This window comes from Sinohyriopsis cumingii, chromosome 17 (assembly GCF_028554795.1).
Source record: "Sinohyriopsis cumingii isolate HCF-2022 chromosome 17, ASM2855479v2, whole genome shotgun sequence".
Classification (NCBI taxonomy): Eukaryota; Metazoa; Mollusca; class Bivalvia; order Unionida; family Unionidae; genus Sinohyriopsis; species Sinohyriopsis cumingii.
Window position 1 is genome coordinate 56,175,255 of NC_142977.1, and position 23,396 is coordinate 56,198,650.

The 23,396-nt window shown below is 35.3% G+C and overlaps 1 protein-coding gene across 1 annotated transcript in view; it reads left to right on the forward strand.

Moving 5' to 3' along the window:
- LOC149778807 (uncharacterized) overlaps positions 1 to 12,392 on the forward strand; it is a 70,321-nt gene extending 57,929 nt beyond the window's left edge. The window contains exons 8-10 of the mRNA XM_089938526.1: positions 4,312 to 4,380; positions 6,671 to 6,851; positions 12,088 to 12,392. Coding sequence (XP_089794652.1) covers positions 4,312 to 4,380; positions 6,671 to 6,851; positions 12,088 to 12,152 — 315 coding nt within the window. The 3' untranslated portion in view covers positions 12,153 to 12,392. The remainder of the gene's footprint in view (positions 1 to 4,311; positions 4,381 to 6,670; positions 6,852 to 12,087) is intronic.
- Positions 12,393 to 23,396: the final 11,004 nt, after the last annotated feature.

A 23,396-nucleotide genomic window follows, 5' to 3' on the forward strand; every position in this document is an offset into this window, starting at 1 on the left:
ATGCAGCAAAAAGAGTGATTGGGAGTACCAGTTCTTATGTCCCACGATGAATTGTATTTTCCAAACTTCCACAATAGAACTGGGTTCAGCGGAATGCAATGGTATCGAGGGTTTAAAGTTTGCGATCGGCGAATACGTAAATAAAAGCACTGGCCTTCAGGATAGTACGAACGTTTATTATAATTCTTTGTTTTGTATTAAAAAGCAATTTGATTTCCAGTTGATATCAGATGATTGCGGGAAACAATGGATAATTAGACGCCATGTAGATTCCAGGTTATGCAAGGGGAATTATTCTGACATCATGGTGATACTGAAAGAAATACTTTTACGATGTCATATACTTTTCCTAATGTCGGGAGCTTGATGTTTATGTTGCACAAAATGTAAGTCAGCTTGAACAATGGATGCGGCTTCTATGGTACTCATTGTGCCACCTGTACTAACACAAACGTATAAAAAAGAATTAAAGAATTGCGTCTATAACCATCTGTGACGGGGAGAGTAGCGCCGGGACTGTCGCTGAGAATGGACCACCAACGTGAGCATGAACGTACATGTCAGCCTCAGAGTGTTTAAACAACTCCCAGTGTTTAACTGAAAAGTAATAAATTGCGTACAACAAAGTTTTAAAGTCAATAACTGTTAATTGAGAAAGCCTCCATAAAACAACAATCGCCTTACTTTACATTCTGACTCCTTTTCGTTACAATTGATTTGATCTCTTGGTTCTTGACAAATACGGAAATCAACAGGTTAACCGATTTGTTACATTGATAGCGCTTTAAGAAGATAGATTCTATTGAAAACATGGGGCACGGCCATTATTTGCAAATAGTGATATGCATGGATGTATTTTTAAAATAGTGCACTCGTCAGCAATCCAGAGATTTTCCCAAAATCAACTTGTGGTGTAGAACTGGTAACTTACGGTCATGCAGTGTGTGTAGGGCTATGCAGAAAAAATACCAAAAACTTCGAATATCGCGATACAGTAAAACACATGATATCGTAAGAAGCTACCATTACTTTTGTGAACAGACGAACAGTTACAATCTATAACCAAATCTTATTTTATGTCCTGTGAAATGACACGCTGACCACATTCTGAATGCATTAAATCTAATTTGTATGACCTAGAATCATTTAGTCAAGGCAGTTAAAACCTACTGAGAGCAGATATTAATCAAAGAGAGTGTACGGAAATCGAACAGACTATACAGTAATCAAAGAGACTATACAGTACTCAAAGAGACTGTACAGTAATCTAAGACAGCGTACAGTAGTAGAAGAGTGTATACAGGAATCTATGAGATAAGAGAGTCTACAGTAATCGAAAAGGCTATACAGTAATCGTAGAGAGTATACAGTAATCGTAAAGAGGGTCTACAATAATCTAAGAGAGTGTACATTAATCAAAGAGAGTGTACGGTATACAAAGAGAATGTATAGTAATCTAAGAGAGTATACAGTAATCGTAGAGAGTAAACAGTAATCATAGAAGGCATATAGTAATCTAAGAGAGTATACAGTAATCTAAGAGAGTAAATAGTAATAGTAGAAAGCATACAGTAATCTAAGAGAGTTATACAGTAATTATAGGTTACTGCATTTGTTAGGGAAAATATGAACGAGTTTTGGGATGGAATACTGCACGAACTTGTGAGTGCAGTATATCCTTCCGACAAAACGAGTTCATATTTTCCCATACAAACGCAGTAACCTTTTTATTATATGCTCATTTTTTAATTCTACCTATGGTTTAATTATATAAACAAAATACACTACAAGATACAACGTAAATGAATGAATGCCGTATTCCAAAGTAAATACACAAGTGCAGATTTGTCATTACACAATGACATCATTATTAATGCGCACATAACTCCGCCCAGATAAATTTGAACTTAGTCGCGCGCTCGACTTAACTTTCGAAAGAAAATGGCGTGTCAAGTTAAAATTGAAATTTGCAGTCATATTGTGAATGAATGAGCATTGCAACAACTGTTCCATTTGATCTGGAATGAATATATTTTGGTATTGTGTTTCGATTCGACGAAAGTTTGTGATTTTGGACTGGATTCATTTGTGCAAATTATACATGAAATATATCGGATTGAAGTGGCGCGGGAGAAGCGTGTTTACGTCTGCAAATGTGTTCTGTTTATGTCATTGAATATTTGAAATCATTGTGTGGGTAAAATATGAAGTCTTTCAGTTGCAATTATCAAAAAGACGCTATGGAATGTAATGCTTATTTTATTTTGAGTGCAGTAAGGAGGATGCAATTGCACTTATCGAAATTACAGCACAATTTCGAAATGTGTAATCCAGATTGAAAACCGATGGCATGGCTCATGTAATTCGGATTTGCAGAATTAAGAAAATACATTTTGAGGAAATTCAGGATGTAAAACTAAGTATATTTTATTTTGTCATTCTTATCACCAGCTAAAGAAAACAGTATATGCCTTGTCACTTGTATGTTATTTGTAAGGACATAATCTTCCGTCATTTATATAATGTGGCTAGCCTAAATCCGTAACATTGCATCAACGCGGAATGTGCCAAAACAGCTGGGTTTTATTTTGCAGTCCACGAAACATGTTTTAGTTCATTCAGAAACAAATTTAAACAACCACAACGTAAAGAGCCTCTTACGCGAGTGTACATGATTTGTTTACAAATCAAAAGTGCTGGCGTCTGAGTCCATTGTTTATTTACAAAAGAAAGTAGTTCCTTTATTCACGTGAATGCTATATGTGTACTGTCGCACGCGTTCAGTATCGGGGAATATTGAACGATTCTGACAATGTAAAGTTAATGGGGAAAAATGAGCATATAATAATCAAAGAGAGTATACAGTAATCAAAGAGAGTATAAAGTAATCGTAGATATTATACAATAATCAAAGAGAGTGTACTGTAATCAATGATAATGTACAGTAATCAAAGAAAGTGTACAGTAATCAACAAGAGTATATAGTAACATAGAGTTTACAGTAATGTCATAGAGTGTACAGTAATCAAAGAGATTGTACAGTAATCGTAGAGAGTGTACATTAATTGTAGAGAGTAAACAGGAATCGTAGCGATTATACAATCTATGAGTGTACAGTGATCAAAAAGAGTGTACAGTAATCAAAGACAGTGTACAGTAATCTAAGAGAAAAAAGCGTGTACATTAATAGAACAGGCTATACAGTAATCAACGAGAGTATACAGTAATCGTCGAGAGTATACAGTAATCCAAGAGAATGTACAGTAATCAAAGAGAGTGTACAGTAATCAAGGAGAGTATACAGTAATCAACGAGGAGAGTATACAGTAATCGTAGACAGTGTACAGTAATCAAAGATTGTACAGTAATCAACGAGAGTATACAGTAATCCTAGAGAGTCTACAGTAATCTAAAAGAGTATACATTAATCTAAGAGAATGTACAGTAATCAAAGAGAGTATGCAGTAGTCGAAGCATGAACGCCATATAATTTAAGTATGATATATGAATCGAATAACTTATTCAAACTGATGTAATGCAGCAGCATGTGGGATTTTGTCTAACTTAACAACATGTCTGCATCCGGGTCGACTTATCCAAATCGCTATGCCAAAATTGATGGAATTTTGTCCCTGATATACGTATTTCAAGTTGGCTCTGCTATAAGTAAATGGGATGCACTAAAAGCACGCAGTTCAAAGGAAAATGATGCCTGGTGATTTGGGATTGTGGATTCTGGCGAATGGCTGCAATATTTTCATGTTTCGTGTTGGACCATAATGTTCAATCGAATACCTGATTAACATTCGACATGAACATTGTTTAAAGCTTCTTGCTAAGCTTCCTATTAGTTTAGAGACACATCTCCGAATGCTCTGGTGGTCTAGTGGTTAGAGCATCCGCCTCGGTTGCGGGAGGTTGGGGTTTGAACCCAAGCCGAGTCATACCAAAGACTCATCAAAAATGGTACTAACAGCTGCCTCGCTAGGCGCTCAGCGTTAAGAGGTTAGTGTTAGGACAGATCGGCCTGGTATCAGGATAATGTGACTCGGTGGGATATCATGCCACACTGCAGACATCGTAGCGATATGACTGGAAAATTGCTAAAAGCTACGTTAAAAATCCAAATCATTCACACAGTCATTATTCCATCTTCAGAGAATGTTCTGTGTAAAGAATTACCGTTCTCTGCAATCAACTTGAGCTTATCTACCTCAGCTACTTACTTTTTATACGCAAATTAAATATATACCAAATACATTTTGACATTACGTCATACTGCGTAACATCATTTTTGTGCAATTTTTGCAGGTTTGTTTTGTGTCAACCACAAATACTGCCGGGTCCATTACGCATGCGTTTGGTTGTGCGCAGAAACTGGTGAGTAAATTTATCATGATATTCCGTTTATTCCCAGGCTGGTATTTTCCGATTTATATATTTATAAAGGTTGAAGGAACTTTTGATGAATTTATATGAGGTTTGTTGTCAATCAAATTTGCTGACAATAAGGAATCCAACCAGCAGTAACGGCGACAAATATTGTTTGAGGTATGTGTGAGCTTGTAGTAACGCTGAAAATTATTGTTGACGTATGTATCAATTTGTATTAAAGCTGACAAATATTGTTTATGGCATGAATCATCTTGCTAAAGAAGAAAAGTTTATATATTTAAAGAATCTGTAATTTCAGATTGTTTAGCTAATTAATTTCATTCACATTGAAAATACATAAATATTAGTAAAGACAGCTATATGGATCCAGGTCTATAACAAATGGGGACTTACATGAAAGAAATATTCGATGTAGAGTAATATTAAATCGATACGTTAAAGATTATCCCTTGAGAAATAGAGTTTGCGACTTTTTTTCAGAGAAAAAAATTTCACAAATTTTAGGGTCAAAACTATCCAATATCTAGCACAATACATGATTTGACGAGTTCTGTATTGTGATAGACTCAGTCAGATTCTTGTTTTGGAATAACTGCCTTTGCATAGAATGGTATAGTGAGATGTACGTTGTCAACAAGCATGCTCAGAATGAAAGTCGTATAATATTTAAATTTGACCGAGATTGTACTGCTTTAATATACTTTAAGTTTGGTGTTGACTAGCCATAAAATTGAAATGTCATGGAAATGTCATGACGTATCCAGCAATTTGAGAGATGATTTGTGTTAGGCCATTATTTTGAACAATATGCAATATGCATATGCAATTTACAATTTTCAAATCTAAAACTTTTGCAACATTGTATGTCATCATTTATATATACACCTATCGTGATAAGTTGTAAAATGAAAGGAACGGACACTTGCTGATATTGTTTAGCCTAATAGTTCACATCATTTAGGACAAAATGCAATTGACTTTCATTCACACTTAACCTGTCACGACATGCACGGAACTATAATGCTTGCTTAGCAATCGAACTATCACACTAACAATACGAGCATGGCTTGTTGTCCTAAATGATGTGAAATCTATTGAATAGCACGTTTTGTAGCTCCTTAAATGTACACATATCATTTAGTGTAACATTATGTAAACGTTTTTACAACAATATGGAGATATAGTACAGGGTTATAACTATAAATATATGTGAGCTGGCTGGTAACGATCTGGATATTCTAAAGTTAAGGACAGGAATTATTTTTCCAGTCCATGGTCAGAAAGCATACCACACTACATGTCCAAATTGTGAAGGACAATGTTGGGAAAGCTTAAACAAAGCCAAACCTTATTTCAGGTGATTTTCTTGCGTGTTGTATCCTTGCCATACTCTGGGCCAATTCTTTTCCAGCAATGATATTGCAGTGCGCTATATTTGGTCTTTTCTCGTTATTAAACAAGAATAGCAGAATTATAATGTAGTGTTTTCAGAGGTAAAGACAAATTGCATTAATAAGGGTGACGTATGAATACATCAGAGCTAACTTGAAGTCGTGCTTTAAAATTGAACTAGACAGTGGCAAACATTCTTAAATATGAATATCTGATCCGGAAGCAAAACAGACTTTGCAACTTCCAGCTTCACAGAGTATTGAATGATGAAATGTGTACATAGAAATTAATAACTTCAAGATGATTCCGCTCGAAGTTTTGCGATAAGATAGACACAAAACACCAGTTATATGGAGGGTGGAATATAGGACATGCTTCTCATTACAAAAGACGAAACAACAATTAATTATAATTCATAGCTGTATCAAAGCAACATATAATATCAACCGGCCTGGAAACCTAGGGTGCTCGATTATAACAGTTTTATAACACTGTAAAACGTCATATCCGTCAAAAATGTTTTAAACGGCTCCATTACCTTAAGAGTAACTTTCTTGCTTGATCTAATAAAAATCTTTATATTCGAGGAAAGATCCATAGAAATGTCCTTATAGTCGAATGACCTCTGTAAAAATTGATTTAAAATCGTTGAGTATATTTGGCGAACACACTTTCTCATTTTAATCCAAAGAGATATTTCTGGAAACCTATGATCAAGCTCAGTATCACAAAATTCTTGTATGGTTCTATTGACAAGATGCATAAAACAAATGGAGTTAGTTACTTTAACATTCTGTGTTTTTATATAATGCAAAAGGACGAATGTAATAGAAGATATGAACCCAAAGTTATTTCACTGCATGTTCTGAATTGTTGATTTCAGCACTGTCAATTACTTACTATACTAGTTCTTCAAGGACTAGGCATATCAACTGGCGTTGATATATCTCACCTTACTGATACCGGTGAAATAGTCTTTGTGGGAAGAAAAAGACAAACGGAAGTTTGCTACATTTGCTGTGGAGATTCTCTTTGTAACAATGCTGAATGTTGGAATGTGAAAAGTAAGTACATACCCATAGACCGTAATAAGGGGAATGTGATGGGAATTTGTAATCTCGTGCCTCTTTTGCTACGATTAAAACTGAAAAACAGATACGTTACTTGCTAATCAATGTATTTATAAATATAGGTCTGTAGCAAAAGAGCCTTTCTGGATTATTCCTATCATCTATAATATATTTTTGCAAGTGTCCATACCCTATAAGCCCGTTCCAATGGGCTGTATGAAAATTGTTCAACAGCAGGAACATGTACAGTACACCTGAAATCATATCCTAAATTTAAAGTGTCTATCTTAAGCTGTGTAACGGGCAATAAAGCTACGTTTCTTACGCATGCTCCCACCTTCTTACGTGTGGACCGGTGGGAATATACGATCCTTCGTTATTCTATGTTTTCCATGTATAGATTTTAAAGTTTACTATACTATTAATTTTGCTTTTATACATTTTCTATTCGGATTACCATGTTTGTCTTGCTACACGCATCAACCTCTCGATTAGATACACGATATAATCCTATCTTTGCATTTTCATGTAAATGAAAGAGATACTCGTTTAAGCTAATCACATATAATTAAAGGATGCATATTTTTAGCATGTTTATTGTTTAAAATTTATGACGATGTCATGCGAATAAAAATTAATAAACAACAATTGTGAATCCCCACATGGCAATGCTTGACACATTTTCCCCAGATAAAATCACTTCATGTTCTATAAAATAATCAGTACATCGTCTTACACTTGTTTGACAGTTTAGATTAAGTCCCAGTGAGCCACGGTATTTTACAAATATTTAACGAAACATCGATTTGCTACACTGAAACTCAATATTGTTTTGTGACAGTACACTAAAATATGGAGGTAACAAATCAGTGAGATGATACTGATTGCGGTGTAACACGAAACTGAGACAGTCAACTAAACCTAGCCAGATTTGCTGTTCAAAGCAACAAATATGTGCATCTTCTTCACTTTCAAAACCTACTGTGGGTAAAACTACGTTTATGTAATGTTTCACACGTTTCTTTGTTTTCTAATTTGAAATGGTCGCGTAAAAGCGTTGGTATCTACAATCCATCTTTTAAAATCGAGTCTGCGTCACTAATTTTAGGAATTTGTAACAAGTTTTTTTTTTTTTTTTTTTTTTTTTTTTATAGCAACCACGTACTTTTTCATCACTAGCTCATCGAAAGCGTTTTATGTGCAGGTTGTAGATCATTGCTGAGACACAGAAATTGCTGTTATCAAACTACATGATATATGACCTCGATCTTGACCTTTCATATTCCCCATCACATTGTATCTCACGATCATCAGCATACTATGCATTGTTTGCTTTAGCTTGTCTATATGGTAATGTGTTAAGACCACCTTTAATTCCACTATCAAACATCAGCAAAATGTAATAATCTATCAAGCTATAAATTCTATACTTGATAAGTTTAAAATGGCATGAGATAAACCAGTGCAGTGTTATAAAGTGCTTCGCTAAGTTTGAGGTCCTTCAAATTATGAATTTTCAAGAAAATATGACACAACGTTAAATTATCTTTTTGCAAGCAGTAGTCGTGAAGGTCATCAGAGGGTTCAATATAAAGAGTGGCATTGCAAAGTGTGCCTAATGGTTATCCTTACGAAGTGCTCTCATGTACACAGTGCATGGGGGATATAGAAATAGAGGTGCACATAGAGTGGAGGAAAATGGGAAAAGATAGAATCTGAATTAATGCATAGAAACAAAACACATCAAAAGTTCTCTTACTGCTGTGTAAATAAATAATTACCTCAAATCAATCTGATCGTATGTCACACTTGTCACATTTACCCCACAGCAAACAGCTCGCGCGGTTTGTGCTTTTGGGTTGACCTGGGCATTGTATTTTGGCTGTCACCCTTTCTGTCCTTTCTTGAACGTATACTACAGCGGCATGTCCACGTTGTCTTTGTATTCTTCCTTTAAAATGCTGTGCAAACGTCGATAATGTGTGGTGCTACTATATACACACATACATGTATTATCATTAAATTCTGCAAGAATATGAAAATACGCCCCCACTCCTCAGTAGTCTTGAGAGCTTGGCTATTGAGTACTTTTGCGTTCTGCCATGCTTGGTGTTTGTTCAGTACAACAATTATAGCAGGTACCAATTTAATTTAAGATATTAGTTATGTTTTAGCAGCACAAGAGCATTTGTGTGTTTCATGAGTAAGTTACCTGAGAGATCTGACGCACATCTTTAAAAATCCAGTGGTAAGGAAATTGTTCCAGAGTCTTTTTTTTTTAAAGCAGTTTTTTATATAAAAATGTGTTTCAGTGAGGTTGCTTTTTTGTATGCAGTAGTAATGGTGTATTGAAATAGAATGGGTTTCAGTAGTTTTCTTTGTTGGCATTGTCTTGTTTTGTCTTTGCGCAGTAGTAAGAAAAATATTTCATTGTTTTTTATTTTCTATTTTATGCAGTAGCAAGAAAATTGGTTAAATAATGAGTATATTGATAGTGGGAGAGCTAAAATGTGAATTAATTAATTAATTAATTAATTAATTAATTAATTAATTAATTAGCAATATATTGCTGTATTTGTTATGAGCATTGCATAGGGGAGGAAAGTTTACTATTTTGATTTCACTTGTGTTAACGACCTCTCCACTCGCCATTTACTCATATTCAATTACGGTGATTAATTGTTTTTCATTTTTCTCAACCAAAATGCTTTATATTAATGCAAAATATAATTAAACAATTATTTGATTTGTTTTGTTTATCTTATTTCATCGTTTTCATCATCATCATCATCTTTTTGTTAATCGACCGCTCCGTTGGCCTAGTGGTTAGAGCGTTCGCCTCGGATGCGGGAGGTCGTAGGTTCAATTCATGGCCAAGTCATACCAAATACTTACACAAATAGTACTAACAGCTGCCTCGCTTGGAGCTCAGCATTAAGAGGTTAGTGTTAGGACTGGTCGGCCTGGTGTCAGGATAATGTGACTGGGTGGGACATTATGCTACATGTCTGCGGCATGATGCCCCGGTGCTAGACATCACTATCAACTGCCACACTGCAGACATCGTAGCGATATGACTGAAAAATTGTTAAAGCTACGTTAAAAATCAAAATCACATCACACACACACATCGTTTTGATAATCAAATCATGTTCTACGTGCTTTTCCAATCTTAATATTACTTCGAAAACATATCTGTATTAACTTTTTCCAACAATTTCGAAAACATAATTATATTAACTCTTTCCAACACTTATATAGGTTCAAACACGTAATTGTATTAACTTCAACCAGCACATATAACTTCAAAAATATACTTGTATTATTTTTATCAAGCAATTATATAACTTCGAAAACATGCATGTATTAACTTTATCCAGCACTTATATAACTGCCTAAACATACTTGTATTAACTTGAACCAGCACTTACATAACTTCGAAAACATACTTGTATTAACTTGATCCAGCACTTGTATAACTGCCTAAACATACATGTATTAACTTTATCCAGCACTTGTATAACTGCCTAAACATACTTGTAATAACTTGATCCAGCACTTGTATAACTGCCTAAACATACTTGTAATAACTTGATCCAGCACTTGTATAACTGCCAAAACATACTTGTATTAACTTGATCCAGCACTTATATAACTGCCTAAACAAACTTGTATTAATTTGATCCAGCACTTACATAACTTCGAAAACATACTTGTATTAACTTGATCCAGCACTTGTATAACTGCCTAAACATACATGTATTAACTTTATCCAGCACTTGTATAACTGCCTAAACATACATGTAATAACTTGATCCAGCACTTGTATAACTGCCTAAACAAACTTGTATTAACTTGAACCAGCACTTACATAACTTCGAAAACATACTTGTAATAACTTGATCCAGCACTTGTATAACTGCCTAAACATACTTGTAATAACTTGATCCAGCACTTGTATAACTGCCTAAACATACTTGTAATAACTTGATCCAGCACTTGTATAACTGCCTAAACATACATGTATTAACTTTATCCAGCACTTGTATAACTGTCTAAACATACTTGTATTAACTTGATCCAGCACTTGTATAACTGCCTAAACAAACTTGTATTAACTTGAACCAGCACTTACATAACTTCGAAAACATACTTGTAATAACTTGATCCAGCACTTGTATAACTGCCAAAACATACTTGTATTAACTTGATCCAGCACTTATATAACTGCCTAAACAAACTTGTATTAATTTGATCCAGCACTTACATAACTTTGAAAACATACTTGTATTAACTTGATCCAGCAGTTATGTAACTTCTAAAACATACTTGTATTAACTTCATCCAGCATTTATATAACTTCGAAAACATACTTGTGTTAACTATATCCATCAGCAGTTATGTAACTTCTAAAACATACTTGTATTAACTTGAACCAGCACTTACATAACTTCGAAAACATACTTGTAATAACTTGATCCAGCACTTGTATAACTGCCTAAACATACATGTATTAACTTTATCCAGCACTTGTATAACTGCCTAAACATACTTGTATGAACTTGAACCAGCACTTACATAACTTCGAAAACATACTTGTATTAACTTGATCCAGCACTTATATAACTGCCTAAACAAACTTGTATTAATTTGATCCAGCACTTACATAACTTTGAAAACATACTTGTATTAACTTGATCCAGCAGTTATGTAACTTCTAAAACATACTTGTATTAACTTCATCCAGCATTTATATAACTTCGAAAACATACTTGTGTTAACTATATCCATCACTTGTATTAAATATATTTGTATTACATTTATCCAGCATTTACATTACTTTGACAATTTACTTTAAATTGCATTTATATGGTCATGATTACATCTATTGTTGTGTAATGACAACGATGACGTTAATAATAATAATAATAATAATATTATTATTATTATTATTATTATCATTATTATTATTATTATTATTATTATTATTGCTGTTGTTGTCCTCCTTTCTATCAGTAGCAGTTGTAGTAATACTATCAGTAGCACTACTTGCTGAAGTAGTGGGAGGGGAAGTATATACTACTAATACAGTGGTAATGGTTTTAATTTTGTATTAATAATATCAATAGCTATCATATGATAGAAAAGCTAGTACAATAAAAACAATGTTAACAATATTTGATTAACACTTAAATATGGTTATTATTATTATTTATTATTGTTATTATAGATAGACTTGCCACGTTTGCCAAAGCAAGCAAATTAGACTACGTTACCCTAAAAATCAAGCCATGACGTGCATGGAGCTACACTCTTATCATGACTGAAGACTTAATGGGCAATTAAAACTGTACATCAAAGAGTCATCGCAGATTATAATTGGACATCAAAGAGTCATCGCAGATTATAACTGTACATCAAAGAGTCATCGCAAATCGTAAATTTGTTCAAGCTATTTTAATTCATCAATATACTGTATACACTTCTTTAGTGGCATGCTTTAAAAGACGTAAGAATAAACAATAACTAACTGAATGAAGCATTAATAATAAATAATAACGAAATGGAAGCAAAGACGCATACATACAACACTTAGACTAGTTGATTTTCATCAATACATCTTGAAAATTGTTACCTTCAACTATATAGGTGTGAATATAATGACATACAGTGATTATATATATATATATATATATATATATATATATATATATATATATATATATATATATATATATATATATACATACATACTTGGAGTGACCGTCTATTTTAAACTCCAGCAAAATATGAAGCCCCAAAATGCTGTACAAACTTGTATGATCTGCGTAACGTGTCATATTTAAGTTTGTGAAGCGTTTTCTCGGTTCAATGACCTTAAATAAACTGCAAAATTCTTATAACTAACTTTCACACTCATAAACAACAGAATAATATGAATCTTGCCAGAACATGTAAAAAAACAATGTTCATTCCGGCTGTTTTCTCTTTATGGCCGTTTCATCGCCAAAAACGTTAGAACTAAACCAAAAACAAATCTGCATAAGAAAGAGCTAGATTCAAATACATACAAAAGATATGTGCATACAAACGTACACACACACACACACGTTCATACAAACATGCATACATATATATAAACCTTCACAGGTACATACATTATAACATACATACATACAACCATACGTAAATATGTACTAACTCCATAAATGCACACGCTAATAACATTCATGTATACATACAGTCATACATAAATACATGCATACACACATTTTTAATAATAATAATAATGATAATATTGACTTAGTGTACGCAAGCTTAATATTCAGTAGCTCTAAGCTGTGTTTATATAGATATATATTACAAAAAAGCACGGTACAGTAGAACTACAAATCTTGCTCAGAACAATTAAGGGTAAAGGAACCTTTTTAACTCTGTTATTGCAGATGGTGGTGTCATTGTCTCTAAGTACATGAGGCAATTCGTACCAGGTAGCTGGACCCTGATATGCAAGTGAGTGTTGTCTGCAAAACTTACTTGTATAAGCAGGAATAATGAGAATACGAGTGCAAGCGGAAGAGTTTGTAGGAGGAGTGTACCCATTGGTTAGCTCAGATAGGTATTTTGGACCATATGCAGACAACGAAATATAGCAGTGAGAAGAGATTTTGTGTTTGATTCCTTGGGTAGACAGTGGAGGGTCTGTGTTATTCTCAGCACGATCAGAGCAGCTATTGTTAACTTTTTTATATTTCTGCGGTAGGTATTGAGACAACCAGATAAAATAGAATCACAAATGTTATGTCTAGAAAGTACTAAGAAACGCATGTATTTTGTTTGCATCAATATAAAGAAAATTGTGAATGGAGCCTTTGTTTCTCTGATCCAGATATGCAGCTTTGTGTGTGATTTGGATTTTTTTAACGTAGCTTTAACAATTTTTCAGTCATATCGATACGATGTCTGCAGCGTGGCAGTTTATAGTGATGTCTAGCACTGGGGCATCATGCCGCAGACATGTAGCATTATGTCCCACCCAGTCACATTATCTGACACCAGGCCGACCAGTCCTAACACTAACCTCTTAATGCTGAGCGCCAAGCGAGGCAGCTGTTAGAACCATTTTTGTAAGTCTTTGGTATGACTCGGCCGGGGATCGAACCCACGACCTCCCGCATCCGAGGCGGACGCTCTAACCACTAGGCCACCGGAGTGGTCTATGCAGCTTTGCACGTGTTCGTATCTTATTGGTACAGTGAGAGAGAACTGTTGTGAGTGACACCTAGGTATCGTACCGATTGCATAAATCTAATGTTGGCGGTGCTAATATTTATTGTTTTTATATAAAGAATAGGAACGGGAAAGTTGTTGTGAGTTAATAGATTGGTTTCAATTTTGTCATCATGTATATGCAGTTTGTTACATGTTTCCAATTACCTCACATCGGAAATGCATTTATCTATGACTCAGATGTTAGCATCAACTTCGATTAGGTAATTAGAAAGGGGCAGGATGTTCAGAATGAAGAGAACGTGTCCAAAAACATAACCCCGCGGAAGGCCAAAACTAACCGGGCTAGAATGTTTTCTATTTAAGGACACACTTTGTGTCATGTTGGTTAAGTTTGACGTGAACCACAGTGCAGCAGTATAACAAATACTAAATACACGCTGGAAATGGTGAAGCTATATATCATTGTCTATTGCGTCAAAGTTGCACATAAGTCCATGAGGGTGAGAATTTAATATATGTCAAATATAGCGATAGTGTTGAAAAATCGTTACGGTCAACCGTTGCTTTCTTCAACTATGCCTTTACTATCGCAGTTTTGAAAACTTTTAAGAGATAAGAGTTATCAACATCAGTTAGTGAAATCAATATAGATTCTAAGCAATAAAGTAGCATTGATATGTGAATCGGATCAAGTTCACATTACTTTGGGACACTCTTCGTCAGGATTGTGCGTAATAAATCCGTAGAGGCAGCTCAAATGATGTTAAAGGGAGCATGTAACATTATGTTTCACAAATGCAAGGCATGGATAAATCCACTGAAATTGTATTCTCGAATGGTTTGCACTTATCGCTGAAGAAATCTGCGAACAGGTCTGGGAGACAGACTGGCGAGAAGGTCGTTGGTGTAAATTTGTTCTTTGACAATAACTTGTTAGTAATACCGAAGAGCTCCTTAAGGCTGGAACTTTCAGCGACCTTAGTACTGAAGTATGCGTATTTGCTGCATTAACTATGTTTGTCACAAGTCTTCTTAGCCGCTTCATAGATTTGCTTGTGGATCGTAAAACGGGTTGAAAGCCAAAGCTTCTCAGCCTTATAGCAACCATTTTTTAGCAGCACCAAGCTTCTCCCGAACAATGCTATACCATGGAGAATACTTCTCAGCCTTATACTACCAGTTTTAGCAGTACCAAGCTTCTCCCGAACACTGCTATATCATGGAGAATAATTCTCAGCCTTATAGCAACCATTTTTTTAGCAGTACCAAGCTTCTCCCGAACATTGCTATACCATGTAGAATACTTCTCAGCCTTATAGCAACCAGTTTTAGCAGTACCAAGCTTCTCCCGAACACTGCTATACCATGGAGAATACTTCTCAGCCTTATAACTACCAGTTTTAGCAGTACCAAGCTTCTCCCGAACACTGCTATATCATGGAGAATAATTCTCAGCCTTATATCAACCGTTTTCTTTAGCAGTACCAAGCTTCTCCCGAACACTGCTATACCATGTAGAATACTTCTCAGCCTTATAGCTACCAGTTTTAGCAGTACCAAGCTTCTCCCGAACACTGCTATACCATGTAGAATACTTCTCAGCCTTATAGCTACCAGTTTTAGCAGTACCAAGCTTCTCCCGAACACAGCTTTACCATGGAGAATACTTCCGAACGGATACTCGGCGCTGGGTTTACCTCAGCAGCAATAAAAAGTTGTATGGAACTTTAAAAGACATTGAACCAAATTTGAAGAAGAGAATCATTGGGAAAAGTTGGCAATTTGATTATGTAAATGCTGAATTCGAACTTATGATTAGACTTGTGGAGAACCCCAAAACCAAGGACAGCAGGTTCTATCTATCTATCTATCTATCTATCTATCTATCTATCTATCTATCTATCTATCATAAATGATAACGAAACGGATGACACTGAAATTGTATCAGACATTTGCATCCCAAATTTGGACAGACAATACGTGCACACAAAACAGGATTGAATATTTAGTACTGCGCATATATTGATAACAATCTCTCAGAGAAAGCTCATACACGAAATAGAAGAAAATGATACGCGTATATATCTGATTTTTTATTCCTTAAAAGTCAAAGAACTCAGTAATAAGTTCAATTAAATTTCCATATATCTAGCGCGGTCATCATAAAAGAAACTAAAATTAAAAGAACAACATTTTGCCATTAATTTTAGAGTAGATGATTCAAAAGAAAATTACCCAATTCCGCACACATTAAGACCTCTCTGTTTCAGTCAAGGAATACGCTATAACTATTTTTTTCTTCCCATATCTGTGATATAGACAATGTTACTTACATCTTCGACGGGTATTTTTCGTGTTGTAATTAGAATGCAAAGGGTGTTGCTAATTAACTTAATAATGACGTTACAGATTTATCTCTTATTTACAAAAAATGTACTCAAATAATCCATTTTTTATTTAATTACTGAATCCACTTGCGATCATAGTTACATGAATTTATCTATGTCTTGGAGACACTATTTTGTATAGGCAACAGTAGTACATCGAAGTAATGTATATCTTTATCTATGTCTTGGAGACACTTTTTATAGGCAACAGTAGTACATCGAAGTAATGTATATCTTTATCTATGTCTTGGAGACACTTTTTATAGGCAACAGTAGTACATCGAAGTAATGTATATCTTTATCTATGTCTTGGAGACACTTTTTATAGGCAACAGTAGTACATCGAAGTAATGTATATCTTTATCTATGTCTTGGAGACACTTTTTATAGGCAACAGTAGTACATCGAAGTAATGTATATCTTTATCTATGTCTTGGAGACACTTTTTATAGGCAACAGTAGTACATCGAAGTAATGTATATCTTTATCTATGTCTTGGAGACACTTTTTATAGGCAACAGTAGTACATCGAAGTAATGTATATCTTTATCTATGTCTTGGAGACACCTTTTATAGGCAACAGTACATCGAAGTAATGTATATCTTAATCTATGTCTTGGAGACACCTTTTATAGGCAACAGTAGTACATCGAAGTAATGTATATCTTTATCTATGTCTTGGAGACACCTTTTATAGGCAACAGTAGTACATCGAAGTAATGTATATCTTTATCTATGTCTTGGAGACACCTTTTATAGGCAACAGTACATCGAAGTAATGTATATCTTTATCTATGTCTTGGAGACACCTTTTATAGGCAACAGTACATCGAAGTAATGTATATCTTTATCTATGTCTTGGAGACACCTTTTATAGGCAACAGTAGTACATCGAAGTAATGTATATCTTTATCTATGTCTTGGAGACACCTTTTATAGGCAACAGTAGTACATCGAAGTAATGTATATCTTTACCTATGTCTTGGAGACACCTTTTATAGGCAACAGTACATCGAAGTAATGTATATCTTTATCTATGTCTTGGAGACACCTTTTATAGGCAACAGTAGTACATCGAAGTAATGTATATCTTTATCTATGTCTTGGAGACACCTTTTATAGGCAACAGTAGTACATCGAAGTAATGTATATCTTTATCTATGTCTTGGAGACACCTTTTATAGGCAACAGTACATCGAAGTAATGTATATCTTTATCTATGTCTTGGAGACACCTTTTATAGGCAACAGTAGTACATCGAAGTAATGTATATCTTTATCTATGTCTTGGAGACACCTTTTATAGGCAACAGTACATCGAAGTAATGTACATCTAACACAACTTAACTCATTACGGGAGGAAGTAATGGTGCGGTTGCTGTGGTCTTAAATAAATGACATCTCCGAAAAAGATGTCATAACTTTTCCACCTTTTTTGGGATTTGTCTATAATGAGGGGTGCATCCAAATGGAATAGATAACTTTAGATGTATTGTTCTGCACAGATTATAATATATTTTATGTTTCACCGGTACCCCTATCTCTACCGTCACATAATAAATGAAAGCAACATATAAGTTGATTCGTCCAAGTAGATCCAAAAGTCATACATTCCTGAGTTATTGGTCAAAATAGGCTCGGGGCAATTTCATTGGCTGCAGTCAGCAGCAGGGAGGGCGAACAGACCTAAGGGTTCCGACAAAAAATAAATTTTCCAGAGAAATTCAATCCGGAGAAAGGTTCTATTTACCGAATAAAGGTTTCCTGAAAGAGTTATATCTTTATTGACCCCCAATCCGAAAATAAATCCTTAGTTCGAAGATCTAGCTGCAGAATAATATGTTCATGATTTTTTTTATTTTGTTGATTATATTTTTGTCGACCAACCGGAGATAGACGCCCTCCCTGCTGCTGTCGTGTCTAAATGGATTTTTAAGATTCTCACTGTTAAAAGATTCTATCTAGGCCGACTCGATATCTGGTTCGTGGATCACATAGATTGACTGTAACAAATCCATATGGTGTAGACTGAGCTCGTCCAAAAAACTTTTTGAATTTGTTTATATCCATGTCGCCGCTACACCACGTTTGATGAATGTTTCGCAGCGTATGTGTATCTACACCGTTGAAGATCGCCAACATGTTACAATTATCTCTAATTACCTTTGGAATTTGTGTATATCTCTGAGTTACATAAATGACGTCAGTATTTGTATGACGTCCATATGAAAAGATTCTGGCAGGATTCGATTGTTTATCCGGCATCACATCCTCATAGACCACCAGATTGTTTATCGAACCATCTAGAGCATCAACCGATGGCGCTTCTTCAATATCGGTGATAAAATCGATTATATTCTCACCGTTATTCAACAACACTGCGTTCTCATTAAACTCTTTCAATACCTGATAGCATCGTTGATCATCCACAGATGGTGCAACTAAATATAGCTTATCCCATTTGAACCATCTCATAATCAGATTCAACAATAACTGTGTTTTACCTGACCCTGATGGTCCTATGATGATCATTCTAATCGAATTAGGTAACGCAGCATGATGCTTCACCGGAACAGATTTCTTTGTAGCCGAAAAATCAGTTACATTCATGATATAATTATATCATGGATTTATATTGTGTGCGGTGTAGAAAACGAACTCCAACTGTGGATCTGGCAACTATCGTTACAAAAAACAATAGATCGGCTGTCACTGGCACATGAAAAATATGTGGTACAAAAAAATTTAGATTCTCTTCATCGGGCGAAAAACCGGTTAAAAAAGAGGAAAATACGGAGGTGATATCACCTCAGGATTATCGTCGTTACCGGGATTCTTTTGGTCCAAATACTCCGGAGAAAAACATCTACCAGGATACAATTACTGCGGACCAGGTACCAGACTCGATATCAGATTAAACGATCAAGATCAACCGAATCCTGGTGAGGATCCTGTGAACGCGATTGATCGGGCGTGTTATGTTCATGATCTTGAATATCGAAGCAAAGATCTGCAACAACGGCATCTAGCTGACATCAAATTGCTTCATGCAATAAATTCGATAAAAAATAAGACCATCAAAGAAAGATTAGCTAGCTGGGCGATAAATGCCGCTATGAAAGGCAAATTAGTTCTAGGTGGCAATTAGTATTATATGGAAGAGATTTATTATTCTCCTGTTGGATTTTGGAAAGGTAAATCAGCAATCAAGAAACTAGCAAAAGCTGCTAAGGTAAAACCATCAGTAGCTGCTACGTGGTTATCTAAACAGGCTATATGGCAAATTTATCTACCACCACCAAAACGAATCGAATACGCACATTTTGATGTCAGCGTTCCAAATGAGGTTCATCAAGCTGATATCATGTTTCTACCACACGATACCGTTAACGATAAAACATACAAATATGTATTAACCGTGGTAGATATTGCTAGCAGATACAAAGAAGCTGAGCCGCTGATAACGAAAACAGCAACTGAGGTTGCTAACGCATTTGAAAAAATATATCAACGAGGTCCATTAACGTGGCCAAGATTGCTTCAGGTTGATCCTGGGAGAGAATTCCTTGGTGCTGTTACTCATTTGATGAACAAAAGGAATGTTGCATTAAGACGCGGTAAAGTCAACATCCATAACGACCAGGCTATTGCTGAAAGATTTAACAAAACACTAGCTGAAAAATTATTTGGCTATCAGTATGCAAGAGAATTCATTCAGGATAAACGATCTAGCTACTGGGTCATTAGGCTACCGAATGTTATCTCAGCAATAAATAACGAGATAACAAGAACGATAAACATGAAACCAGCAATAGCTATACAAAAAATTTTTATACCGATACGTAGAAAAGATTTTTCAGTTCGACCGGTACTTGGTGATGTCATCGTTAGGTACTTATATAAACATGGTGAAGCTGAGGGAGGCAGAAAAAGAGCAACAGATCCTATTTGGATTGTGACAACACACAAAATAGTATCTGTAACGAGATCATCAGGTAGACCAGCAATTTATATGCTCGATGTTTTCGCTCCTCAGCGTGAGTTTACACGAGAAGAATTACAGGTGATTCCTGTTGATACTCAGTTACCTCCTCAGTCGCTTAAATGATCTATGCCGCGTCTGTTACACTCTAAACAGGCTAGAGTAACATTTTTTCTGTTATGTCCTAGATTATTATTTATTCTATCTACGATAAATTGTCTTGAATCATTCTTTTGATACGTCCAACTCATAATACAATTACAACCGGAACAGTGGTTACCCTGTTTTTCTTTCAACGATAAAATAAAATCTACATCCAGGTCGAATTCGTGATTATTTTTCTTATCAGTTTGTTTGTAATTGAATAATTTTTTTTAAATCACGTATTCGTTTGTTTCATCGTTAATAACTGATCTATCTAAGGTGATTCTACCTAACTGAGATATTTTTCTCACTCTAGATACAGCTAAATATACTAGATTGGACCATTCGATGTTGTCATCTACAATCCAAACTCGACAATCAGAGATAGTTAGTCCCTGTGAAGAATGTATCGTCATAGTATCCTAACGTCCACGGTGATTTTTCTGCACCTAGCATATCGTCGACGAAATCAATATCAACGACGACGATATCATTCAATACAAGATTCTGCTTACCTCGTCCTGGTATATCGACGTCAATATTTTGTAATCTGGTATCGATTGGTCTATAACACAGCGGAACAGGCATCAGAGGGAATTTTTCTTGATGTATCTTGAATAGTTTTTGTTGAAGAACATCCCTGATTATTTTTCTGCTAGCTACTATCAAATCGTTCGGAGTCCACATTGATAAGAAATCCTTCATTGATGTTTCCGGAATTACCTCTCTCATTACGTCACATTGAATTTTATTTGATTTTAATCGAATTAGTTTTTTGAATTCACTTAATCTACCATCTAGCGATCTATAATCAGTATCGACTTCCTCGTAATAGTCCACGAAATTTTTCAACCATTCGTGAGGAGATTCTCCATCAATAGGATTTGGTTGACCGTGATCACCGCACATAATCACAGCAGTATTTTTTGTTGATAACCATTCTAAGAACATTTTTAATGTACCAGCAAATACTGTGCAAATCTCATCCCAGATAATTTTTTAATTTATATATTTTTCTCCCATCCTAGACGGACTCCACGTACCACCGTTGTACTTGAAAAAACTGTGATACGTACACGAATTTACTCCTCGCTGTTTCATCTCCCGCGCTAATCGATGCGTTGGTGTCAACACGATCATATCAGAGTTCTTAAATAATTATATCATTCTGGTTGTTTTTCCTGATCCTCCCGGTCCGTTTATATAGACCATCTTGTATCTTGCAGCAGGATCATAAACAGATGGTGCTGTTGATGTTTCTGATACGCTATCTGAATAGTATTTTTCTTCATCAGATACGTCAGCGTCTTCACAGTGATGTAGAATGCACTCGTCTTTCACTCGCCACGTACCCCATGATCCATCTCCGGTTAGTTTTTCTAACTCCGGTAGGTATTTTTTGTCAATATAAAACGAATCAGTAGCTACTCTAACCGCGGTATCAGGAAATCTGTTTATCATCGATAAAAGATTTATACTCGCGTACGCCAACATCGACGATCTTAAATGAACATACTGAGGTGATTCCCCCTCAAGGTAATTAACCACGGTACCTAATTTCGTTCTATCCGCGACGTAAACATCCTCTTTGCTACAAAATATACCTCTCTCAGCGGTATCAGCTATTATAAAATCTAACTCAGCCTCATCCATAATTAATCTGCAATTACGTCTCTGATGATCATAAACACCACCCTGAGTGAATTTGCCGATTATTTTTCTACCTAAATCTTTTGCGTCATCGTGTTCGGTTGGTAACCAAACATCAATTTGTTTCTGATACGAAATAATTGCTTCGCTGATCATTAACGACGTTAACATAGCAGAATCTAACATATATCTCAGTGACACTATTGGAACCCAATGTTGTTCTGATAAGTGTCTTCCAAACCAAACGTAGCATATTTTGTGTAATCCTGAAGCAAACTTGAACGATGTAACCTTGGCGAATCCTGTCAGGGGGAAATCCGGTAACGGACCATTAATTGATACTCTTGTCATCTCGTCGCATGGATGACCAAACTGAGTAAAATATTTGTTGCATTCTCCCATCCCTAAGAAACTACCTGGATAACACGCTATCATGTCAAATGAAATCATATCAATAAAATTATATTTTGTGTTCCATAATCCACCATGACCGTATTCAACGCAACTCTGTTGGATATCTTTAAGAAAATCTTTTCTGGTTGGTTTCCACGAATTTTTCTCTCTTGCTGCATGAGCAACAACAGACGGAATCGTGAAGCAGTTAACCAATAATTCTTTATTTACTGAGTATTTTTCTGCTATCTCCGTCATCGAGTCATGTAAAAATTCACTTCGATACATATCCCCTTTTCCGTTTATCACTGGATCGCGTTTATCACGAGTGATCCAAACGTCATTTTCGTTATTCACAATGAATTTTATTCTAAATATGTATTTGTCGTTACTGAGTGAGTTAATTATCTTTTTAGCCCTTGTATCGTTCATCGTGTTATCGATATCGGCTGCTTTCCACGTCGACCATACATGAGCTGCTCCATCATCGTAGAATTCTTTCTTAGCCTGATCTAGCTCAGGAATAACATATTCTGTTTCGTCGAGATCAAATACCATTTGTTATATTTTAAACAAGTATATCTTTAAATAAATATGAATAACTGCAAATGGCCCATGGTTGGTTCGTTTACTTGCTGTGATAGATCGTGCAGAAAAGAATACTATGGAATACATTTAGCCTATATAAAGCGAGGCGGAGTTGGTCCAACAAGATGTATCAGATGCAACATTGGAATTCGGGGAAAAACTA